The 11,557-nt window shown below is 35.0% G+C and overlaps 1 protein-coding gene across 1 annotated transcript; it reads right to left on the reverse strand.

Annotated features, from left to right (window-relative positions):
- Positions 1–8,700: 8,700 nt before the first annotated feature.
- On the reverse strand, positions 8,701–9,804 carry LOC113771713. The gene has a single exon (XM_027316282.1). It carries the CDS (start codon positions 9,802–9,804, stop codon positions 8,701–8,703), a length of 1,104 nt encoding a protein of 367 aa, XP_027172083.1.
- Between the last annotated feature and the right edge of the window lie 1,753 nt (positions 9,805–11,557).

An 11,557-nucleotide genomic window follows, 5' to 3' on the forward strand; every position in this document is an offset into this window, starting at 1 on the left:
CAAGTTATGAATTTTGGTGCCCCGTTCCAATTTTACCTTTTACGCTGGTTTCGCTGTTGTTTCTCTACAGATTTTGGCCTTTTTTGTCTTTTTATTGCAAATACTATTTTTAGTGGTTAGGTCGCTGCCTGCTTCATATGTCCACCCACATTTCTTCGGGCCTCTCACGTTTTTTGCAAAATTTTTTTGGGTCTACCGCCTTATGCTAGCCCACTATGTTTGGGTTTAAGACACAAGAAAAATACCAGTGTATTCATCCATATATAGCTATAAACATATGACACGCAAACAAAACAACTACTTTAGTTGCCAAATTATTCTTCACAAGTTAAATAGTACCAACAACAAACAATTAAAAAATTGATACAATTTACACATTACTAATCAATACAAAATATTACAAAAATCAACACAACCTAGGTTCCGTTTGATAATACTGAATTTGAATTCTGAAGTCTGAATTCTGAAATCTGAATACTGAAACAATTAATTTGCTAAATTTTAAGCACTGAAAATAAATATATAAATGTCTGAATTTTAATGCTCAACCTATCATATATATATATAATAAAGTCGTATCCTCATTCTTATCCCTTCATGTTTTCTCTTTCCTACGTGGCTTAACGAGACGGCAAATAGTTTCCTAATAGGATTCTTAATAAATAATATATATATATATATATAATAAAGTTTATTCTCATCCTTATCCTTTTAGTTTATCTCTTTCCTACGTGGCTTATCGACATAGCAAGTAGGTGCAACGCGCTCTATGAGTTAACCCCCTAATAACCTACGCTATTCTATCTCTCTTTTTTCTCTTGACTTTACAATTCTAGATAATTCTTCCATAATTATCTCTTCCATTCTCTCACCTTTTTTTCCCTTAACCCTAATCGTCAAGCCTAAATTTTCAGGGGATTAGTATAAATAATTTTGAATTATGTTTTTAACTCTCTCTCATCTTCAACTCAAAAGTTCGAAATATCAATTCAAATATTAGATTATCTTTATCAGATTATCGCTATCGAAGATACTCTACATTTTTACTCATATATATGGTTATCGATCTATTACTTATCACTTTATCAAGCAGTGCAGATGTTTACACTTTTCCACAATGTTTTTGGAAATTTTTTTTTTCAATGCAAGGACCGGATTTGGAACTTCGTTTTTATTCCCTTCAATGCAAGGACCGCATTTGGACTTTGTTTATGCTCGCTGTATGTGGTCTGTAATTTCCTACACCTTTTTCATAGTTAGGTCATTGAATTTGAATTTTCTAACTCTTCAAAAGTTACAGTTTGGTTTTTATTTCTGGCAAGGTTTTTGTAATTAATTTGTTATTTCAATTTATGGATTCACTCTTCAATTTAAGTAGAACACATATTGCTTTTTTGGTTAGTGATTTAGAAGTGGCCTTTTAAACTATGTGTTTTCACACGATTTTTTAATTGCCTTTGACAATTTATTAATTGTCTTCAACAACGTATTAATTTTTTTTATTTTCTGGGTTTCTGGGGTTAAAAAAATTTTGTGCAGTTTTCAATGTTTTTTTTTAGACTTTGATAGAAAGCTTCTAAAGAACAAGAAGGTGTCATTGATTACATAAATGGCAAGGCATCAAGTTCATTGTCATACAGCAGTTCACGTCATGCAATATACATCAGACTATTTAGATTTTTTATGTTTTTGACTTAATAGCAAAATACATCTTATGTTTTCGTTTTGGTTTCTATTAGCCATGAACAGATTTAGAAGGTTGCTATGTTCCTGTGACTTGATTGATTCTGAATTATTATCTTTTATTAATATTTCACTCGGCTTCTTTTCTTTTCACATTAACCTTTAAGCCATTTATATTAAGTACCAAAATTGATGTTTTGGTAACGGGTTGGCCATTCTTTTGTTTACAGAAGATCAGCCAAGATTTGATCTTCCCTATTTTCAAGTTTTTGAATGTCATCATATTGTCGATTTTTTTTTTGCATTTCGAATTATTAATCACTGAATTAGATGTTTAAATATACATTATAAGACTATTTTTTAATAACAATGTATTTAAGAAAGGTTATAATAGATTATACAATAAGTTTGTATTTTATGAAAATATTTTTATGAACTACACTAAATAATTTATTATTTTTAAACAATTCCCATTCAACGAATGGGTACAAAACTAGTTTATACTGTTTGATAAACATTTATAACTGAATGTTTAATAAGTTAAATTTGACAATTTTGCCCTTATATCTTTTCATCCAAAAAAGAAATAGAACCTGTGATTTAATTAGCTAAAAATGTTAGGTATGAAAATGACAATATTTATTTTTAAATTAAATTAATATAAAAGATGAATTATATTATATGAGGAGTGTGAAGAAGAAGTGAAAGTCATTCAAAATGGAGAAAAGAGAAATAGAAAATCATTAGATACAAAATATTAGATTGTTTAATTATATAAGAATTTTGAACAAAATTAATAAATAAGGGTAAATTTGGTAGATAAGATAAGGTAGTTGAAGTAATTCTATTGATTCTTATCAGAATTAAGCATTCAGTTAGGATTCTTGTACTGAAACAAATATACACAAGTTCAGCACTACTTAACAAGTTCAGTAAATTGATTTTTATTTATCAAACACTCAAAACATATAAATGTTTGAAAAAGTTTAGATTCAGCACTTTTTTATATTATCAAACAGACCCCTAGAATAATACACCTCAAATTATACTATCATACACACTAAGAAATCCTTCAATTAATCCACTCTCACAACTTTCACTAGCACAAAATTAATCAAAACCAATAATCAAATCACAATTAGACAAATCATAAATATACTGTAAACACTAAAAATGCCAAAAAATTAAAAATGCAAAACAATTAACCACTCTACCAATAGAAAAGCATATCAAAATCATAATCATTCAAAATAATACAAAATATGACAAATTCATACTACATTATAAAAATTATGTTACAAATCTTTACACATGTTCCAATATAAGATACATGTACATTTAATTAATAAACAAACAAAGAAGGGTTGGGTTGGATGGTCAGATGAGAAAAATGGTAAGTAATAGATTTTGAACCTAAAATCTTTCACTTATAAAAAAAATAATAATAACCTATCATACCCCAAAAACACACAAAAAAAAAGTATAATATGAGCACCCCACGACCCGCGGGGACCAATGCCTAGTACTATATCAAGCATGCAATGCATTGGTTCAAGCTAAGCAATGATTGACTAGTACTTAATAATAGTAAACTAACACTTGAATAATATTTATGATGACTAGATTATTTGAATAATATTAAAATAACGCTTGAAATATTATTTGAAATAATTATTGTAACACTTCTGGTGATATGATATATATAAGATAAAAAATATTTGTTGGTAAGATAAAAAAGTTAATTGAGAATTATAATTGTGATACAAGCAAAATAGTATTTGTGGAAAAATTTGCTATCAAACACAATAAATTGTATAAACTACTACAATTCAATTTCAAGTATGGTGTTTTCTAACAAATAGAAGTTTTAATGCTTTGAACTGTATTGATTGCCATGTTTATTGCGTATTTGCCTTGCTATCAAAGAAGAGCTTTTCAAATTGAGAGCCGTCTACAATCGCTTTTAAGTAAAATTGGTAAGCACCACAATCTCCAATTTTAGTTCTATGTTTTTAGATGAAGTTTGTCAATACCTACGTTAACTATAAGTTTCATTTCATAATTTCAGTTTACGACTCCTTTATGATAACTAGTAGTAAGTAGGGTACCCCTATTTAAGATTAGATTAGATTACCTTGGAATTAATTGTTAGTATTTATTCTGATAATTTTAGCGGTTGTTCATTGTAATGTTGTTGAATGGAATTCCATATGTAGTGATAATTTCAGCATTGCTGCGGCTGTCTAACCAATCAAAAAGGGCTCCCTTTAATCATTAAAAGTTTGAAACATTTGAATTTGGTCAATCGCAAAAACTTTTTGTCAGCTCAATCGTTTTAGCGTTTGTTATACTTTCAATTTCCACACAGCTCATGCACTGGAAAACAGAGGAACCACATGTCTCAGTCAAAATTAAATTTATTTCACGTGGCAACCAGTAATAGTCCTAAAGTTGTCGGGCACTACTAAAATAATTGCAAAGAAAAAAGAAACGTCATGAAAGTCCTCAAAAGGGATCCAGTGTCAGTCTCCGTGACATGTGATTTATAGTAACCGGCGATGGACTGGTCTATTGGTATCTCCGTTGAAATGTTCACGTGTTCCTGAACTTGATGGAGAAGATATGATGAGGAAGGCAGTGCTTGTGTTATGTTGATGAAACGGTGTCAGTTAAATAGAAGGATGTGGTGTTGTAACTGTTGAGGAGCTCTACCTGATGATGTCACTGAACCCAATAGATGACGTCACTCACCCCAATACAAAGTATCTGTTATATTGGGTATATCGGGTCGAGTACACGTGGCAGATCGAACGGTACGAGCGCCTTATAATATTACAAAGACGCTCGGGGCGGACACGTGGACGGTGGATAGGGGGGCCACGTCATCATCCAAGGGATAATTGGATGGTTGAGATTTACTCAACCCAATATAATGAACGGCTATGATTGAAGAAACACATCAACATGGTAGCCTTCCTCCGAGGACAAGGAGTTATTTTGGTAGAAACAGCCATGTCGCTCAAGGGGAAAGTATTCATACAACTCGTACCATGCTTTCGGAATCGCTCGTACTATTTACATCTCAATTAATGGAAGCAAAAGCAAGATATTGTCCGCAGCAAATTAATAAATTCTTTGAATCATATCTTTTTCCTTCACATCCATGGGTTACAACTTGATGCCTGACAGGTGCCGAACCTGTACAATAATAAATACCTACTCGAGAAAAATACAGATTTTGTATATAGTGGTGAGTAGGGTCGAATTCACAGGGACTGGGGATAATTCGTTTCTTCTAGAGTCCAAAGTATGAGGGGTTCTTGGATTAAATTCTAACTAAATAAATTAACTGCAGAAAATAATTGATTAAGAGAAATAATTAGGAGAAACTCTAGCCAAGGATACACTTCAGAAATGGTTCATGCAACTGATCATCGATTCAAATATAATTCCAGCATTTATTAATAGATTAGTTATAGTTGTCATGCACGCGATAAACAACCAACCTTTCCTTAATTTATCGATAGTTAAGGTACGACCGTTAACTATTTCTCTAACCCAAAAACAACCCTAGGTATGACCGTAGGATTTAATTTCTAGATTGCATTAATAATTAGAAAGGCTCAATCCTAACTAACAAACACGCTACGAGGGTTTGTTTAAGCTAGATCGTATGTTCCCCTGACATAAACCCAATTACGCCAGTTGCTACTGAGATAGAGATAACGAACAATTACGGATTCAATTACCCCTATTTAGCAAAATAACATATATGAATAATTAATTGTTGCGCACTAATCAATCATCCACACGAGCTATAACGGTCAAAAGTAGGAAACATATGAATACCAATAAATGAAGGAAGCAATTAAAATAAATTAGATCTCACAGTAATTGTTGAACCAAATCTTCAGTTGTCCCCTTGACTAGAATTGAGAAGCTAGTTTTCCATTAATGGAGAACCAGCCGTGCGAAAATAAAACAATCGGAGCTTTCTCATGTTTTCAAATGGGAAAAGGAAACTAAAGCTGAGCTCTGAATTACACGTGAATCTGGCCCTTTTATATCTTCAGTAACCGCCGCCCCCAAGAAAGCTAACGTCTGACCCTAAAAAGCAAAAGCTAAGCTAATGACTAAATGCCCTCCGTAAATCTGGCTTTTTTCCTCCTTTATAGCGCCGCCAGGAGCCAAGAAAACGTTTGACCCAATTAATGAAACCAAAGCTAATTTTTTGGAGTTTTAATCCCATGCTTCTCGCGGTTCACGTGGACCCAACCTTCTAATTGCCCACTTTTGCTGCTACCAAGCCCGCGGGTCCGGCCTCTAGGTGAGTCTCCTCAGTTTCTGGCGTGGGCACGCCCTGAAATGAAGGGTCTTCTGGAAATTTGCCTCAAGAGATTACTTTTAACACCAACCACCTACAATTCACACAAATATCAAATATGAGCAAAATCTCAATACTTAGCACAGTAAGTAGCCAAAATTAGGACAAAATAACAGTGCAAAATGTGCCCAATAATTGCTCTATCAAATCCCCCCACACCTAGACAATGCTTGTCCTCAAGCATGAGAACACCAATCAAATAATCAAATTCAAACAATGGCTATTGCTCAAATCTTCTATTGCCAAGATACAATTAAAACATATGTCAAGTATTAGCGGCAATTTTCAAGAAATATCCCTCTAGTTAGCTTTTAAAATTAAGGACTCTTTTAATTTATGACTAACTATTCTAAGAATATAAAATATTCAACCAGCATTCATAAGCAAATAGTTCGACTATTAAGCAAAATCTCAACATTAAAATTCATGGATCAGCGGGTTAACAATTCATTCACATTTTTTACCATTAGCACTCTTTTTTTAAAATATCCCCACACTTGATTGATTTTTTTTTTTCAGGGGGAATGCTTAGTTTTTAGCCATTCAAGCGTTTTGACGCGAACTCCAACATTGGCCACATGAAGGAGCCCGGTTACTCAGCCATCATCGCTTAAAAATCACATACTCATAGCTATCGTCACTTTTTGACGCGAAAGTCGACACTTGTGGTGAAAACTCCCGGTTACTAGGCAACGATACTAGCGAAGTATAGCCTAATACTATTCATAAATATGCACCAAATTAAAATTAATAAGTACACAAACCCACTTCATTTCTTAAACATGGAGAACTAAGATTAATAGTTGAACCAATTTGCATAAAAAAAATGTTAAACAAATATTTACAATACTTAGAAAAGTTAACCAAAAAGTGCAAAAGTCACAAAATCTCAAATATTCACCAAAGAGATACCCTTAAACTCAACCATGTCATACTCAACACCTTAAAGTGTAAAATCTTAGAAATAGAAAAATTTGAGACATCTAACTATCGTTTATCAGGAATAATCACAAATATACACAACGATAGGCAAAAATTGGACAAAATTCGACAAAGTCAAACAAAAATTCCAACAAAAAATGCCTACACTTGCACTTTTTCAATAAAATGCCAATATACTACTCCCCCCACACCTAAACCTTACATTGCGCTCAATGTAAACAATAAAAAATAGAATTCAAAGCAAAAAGGGACAACGAAACTTCCCTGAGTACGCAATGGAGGGTCTCAAGCAGCTATAACATAGGTGGGAATGGGAGTTCTTCCTTTTATCCTTTGTTTGAGCAGAGATGAGAATAGGCAGTAAGGGACCTTCTTTTTTTTTCTTTTTTTTTTTTGAATAAAGGAACCCCTGTGTTAGGCGTGGGCATGCCTAACTGCCTTCGAGTCTTCTGACCAACCGCCCGAAATTAAGATCTTGAAGCATGACCACCTGGCGTGGGCACGCTTAACTATTAGAGAGTCTTCTGACCAATTTTCAGAAATTGAGTTCCTTAGACGTGACCACTTGGCGTGAGCATGCCTAACTATTATAGAGTCTTCTGACCGCCGGCAAAAATTGCTTTCCTTAAACGTGATCATCTGGCGTGGGCACGCCTAACCGCTGGTTAGTTTTCCGTCCGCCAAAGTAAAATTTCCTTCCTTAGGCGTGACTATCTAGTATGGGCACGTCTAACTGCCAGCTTCCTGCCACAAAAGCAACAAATCACTAAATGCAACTAACACTTAACAAAAATTTCAAAAAGCATAAGAAAACTAAAATAAAGAGCCTTGGGTTGCCTCCCAAGCAGCGCCTTTTTTTAATGTCTTTGGCTAGACATTGCCATATTTATTCACGGAGGATAAAATCGTGTAGCTCATTTCAATGCTTCATCTTCTATGTAATCCTGATAGTCCTCATAAATAGAGTAATTCTTGAGTCCACGAGCTACGGTCTTCCATGGATTAGTAGATGGCGCCAAACAAACAAGTGATGACCTTAAATCTTCACTCACTCCTCCATCACGAGCTCTTATTGGTTTGAGATATTTTGCCATCGCAACTCTTAACTTATTCCTGTCATGAAATTTAAAATCTTCTGGTATACTAAAATCAATTTCACTAACAGGAATTGAAGAATAAGAGTCAAGAAATTGTTGATTAAGAGATGGAGGAGATGTCACCGCATTTGAAAAATGTTCACCGGATTCATTCACTTGAGTGATTTGATGTTGGGATCTCATTTCTTGCACTTCAACTTTCTTTTCAACTGTATTTTTAGATCCGTTTTCTTAAGACTCTTGCAGTTCCATATCACTTGTCAGGATAATTGCATCCTCATCTTTCTTAAGGTCAATGATGGTTTGTGAGGGCAATTCTTTATAAATTGGAGAATTCCATTTGCTTGGTGTAGATACCAATTCACGCCTTTCATCTTCCATCTCTTTTTGAATTTGATCTTGACCCTTATCCTTTAGAACCGTAAGCCCTTTAATTTCTTTTCCACTTCTGAGGGTCATGGCACTCACGTTCTTTGGGTTAACTTCAAATTGAGATGAAAGTCTTCCTTTCTCTTGAGACTCCAAACGATGTAGTGTAGAGGTCATCCGACTCAACTGATTTTCTATGTTTCTGATGCTCGTGTCTGTCCTTTGTTAGTATTGAATGGCATTTTGCTGGAGTTGCGTGGTGTTGGAAACTAATGCCTTGACCATATCCTCCAAAGACATGTCAGTATTTGATGAATGAGATTGGTATTTGGAGGGGTACCGCGGCTGAAAATCTTGTTGCCTATTGGGCAAAGAATTTTGTTGCTTGTTGCCTTCATAGCTAACATTTAGATGGTCTCTCCAATTCGGATCATTCATATTGGAATAAGGGTCACACTGCCTACGAGACACGGGCACGTTGCCAACCATGCTCATTTGTTCAACTCCTTCATCTTGTAACACTGGGCACCAATCTGTGGGATGACTCGTGTCCTTACAAATACCACATGTTTTGGCCTGTTGAAAATTTCCTACAGCCAACTGTCGAATAGCCGAAGTTAATTCAGATATTTGCTGTTGAATTGATGAGACATTTACCTCATTTACTCGACAAGTATGGGCATCCTCCCTTGTGTCAAATTGTTGAGAATTTTCTGTCATCCTTTCTATCAATTCCCAAGCATCTTGGGGAGTCTTATTCATCAAAACACCTCCACTGGCAGCGTCTATAAGACTTCTATCCGTATATAGCAAACCTTCATAGAAATATTGAATCAAGAGCTGCTCGCTAATTTGGTACTGAGGGCATCTAATACACAATTTCTTAAATCTCTCCCAATAGTCATAGAGAGACTCCTCTGGATGCAGTGTAATGCCGCATATTTCCTTTCTCAAATTGGCGGCTCTTGACGCAGGAAAATATTTTTGCAAAAACTTCTTCTTTAATTGTTCCCAAGTTGTTATACTACCTGGTGGCACATAGTAGAACCAATCTTTTGCCGCGTCTTTGAGGGAAAAGGGAAATGCTCGCATTTTTATTTGCTCCTCAGTAATCCCCGAGGGTTTCATACTTGTGCATACTACATCAAATTCCTGCAAGTGCTTGTAAGGCTCCTCACCTGAAAAACCATGAAAAGAAGGTAAGAGGTGAATTAGGCCAAACTTTAATTCAAAAGGAGTTTCTTCATCTAAATTTGGAAAGGTAATGCATAATGACTGTTGATTAAAGTTTGGAGTAGTCAACTCCCTTAAAGTTTGAACATTAGCCATGGCGACGTCTTCTTGATCAGGATTGCTCGAGTTGGCACTATGCACAGTCTTCTTTATCTCATGGTCAAAAATTAATTCACCTGCTCAAGAGGAGCGGGGCATAAAATCGAAAGAAAAAAATAAATTAAAAATAAAATGAACTCAAAAAGAAAACAAATTAATGAACGCCAGTCCCTGGCAACGGCGCCAAAAATTGACAGGTGCCGAACCTGTACAATAATAAATACCTACTCGAGAAAAATACAGATTTTGTATATAGCGGTGAGTAGGGTCGAATCCACAGGGACTGGGGATAATTCGTTTCTTCTAGAGTCCAAAGTATGAGAGGTTCTTGGATTAAATGCTAACTAAATAAATTAACTGTAGAAAATAATTGATTAAGAGAAATAATTAGGAGAAACTCTAGCCAAGGATACACTTCAGAAATGGTTCATGCAACTGATCATCGATTCAAATATAATTCCAGCATTTATTAATAGATTAGTTATAGTTGTCATGCACGCGATAAACAACCAACCTTTCCTTAATTTCTCTATAGTTAAGGTACGATCGTTAACTATTTCTCTAACCCAAAAACAACCCTAGGTATGACCGTAGGATTTAATTTCTAGATTGCATTAATAATTAGAAAGGCCTAATCCTATCTAACAAACACGCTACGAGGGTTTGTTTAAGTTAGATCGTATGTTCCCCTGACATAAACCCAATTATGCCAGTTGCTACTGAGATAGAGATAACGAACAATTACGGATTCAATTACCCCTATTTAGCAAAATAACATATATGAATAATTAATTGTTGCGCACTAATCAATCATCCACACGAGCTATAACGGTCAAAAGCAGGAAACATATGAATACCAATAAATGAAGGAAGCAATTAAAATAAATTAGATCTTACAGTAATTGTTGAACCAAATCTTCAGTTGTCCCCTTGACTAGAATTGAGAAGCTAGTTTTCCATTAATGGAGAACCAGCCGTGTGAAAATAAAACAATCGGAGCTTTCTCATGTTTTTAGATGGGAAAAGGAAACTAAAACTGAGCTCTGAATTACACGTGAATCTGGCCCTTTTTATATCTTCAGTAGCCGCCGCCCCCGAGAAAGCTAACGTCTGACCCTAAAAAGCAAAAGCTAAGCTAATGACTAAATGCCCTCCGTAAATCTGGCTTTTTTCCTCCTTTATAGCGCCGCCAGGAGCCAAGAAAACGTTTGACCCAATTAATGAAACCAAAGCTAATTTTTTGGAGTTTTAATCCCATGCTTCTCGCGGTTCACGTGGACCCAACCTTCTAATTGCCCACTTTTGCTGCTACCAAGCCCACGGGTCCGGCCTTTAGGTGAGTCTCCTCAGTTTCTGGCGTGGGCACGCTCTGAAATGAAGGGTCTTCTGGAAATTTGCCTCGAGAGATTACTTTTAACACCAACCATCTACAATTCACACAAATATCAAATATGAGCAAAATCTCAATACTTAGCACAGTAAGTAGCCAAAATTAGGATAAAATAATAGTGCAAAATGTGCCTAATAATTGCTCTATCAATGCCACTACATCCTCCATTCTTGAAAAGTTTTAGCATCAATCTTAACTCTTGATGCCACTAATGTCATTCATTGCATTGCTACTAGTATAGGGGTACGTGAGTTGCATGTTGAATTACTAGCAGTGACCTAACCACTTCAATCAGAGAGAGACCTTCAGCTAACTTTGCATTTCCATCCAAGATGTAGGGTAGGGTGAGAATGAATTCAG

The sequence above is a fragment of the Coffea eugenioides genome, chromosome 5 (genome assembly GCF_003713205.1).
Source record: "Coffea eugenioides isolate CCC68of chromosome 5, Ceug_1.0, whole genome shotgun sequence".
Taxonomy (NCBI): domain Eukaryota; kingdom Viridiplantae; phylum Streptophyta; class Magnoliopsida; order Gentianales; family Rubiaceae; genus Coffea; species Coffea eugenioides.

Bases quoted from the DNA above. Each gene is read 5' to 3' on its own strand.
- LOC113771713 (XM_027316282.1), bottom strand. From the start codon at position 9,804: ATGGCTAATGTTCAAACTTTAAGGGAGTTGACTACTCCAAACTTTAAT.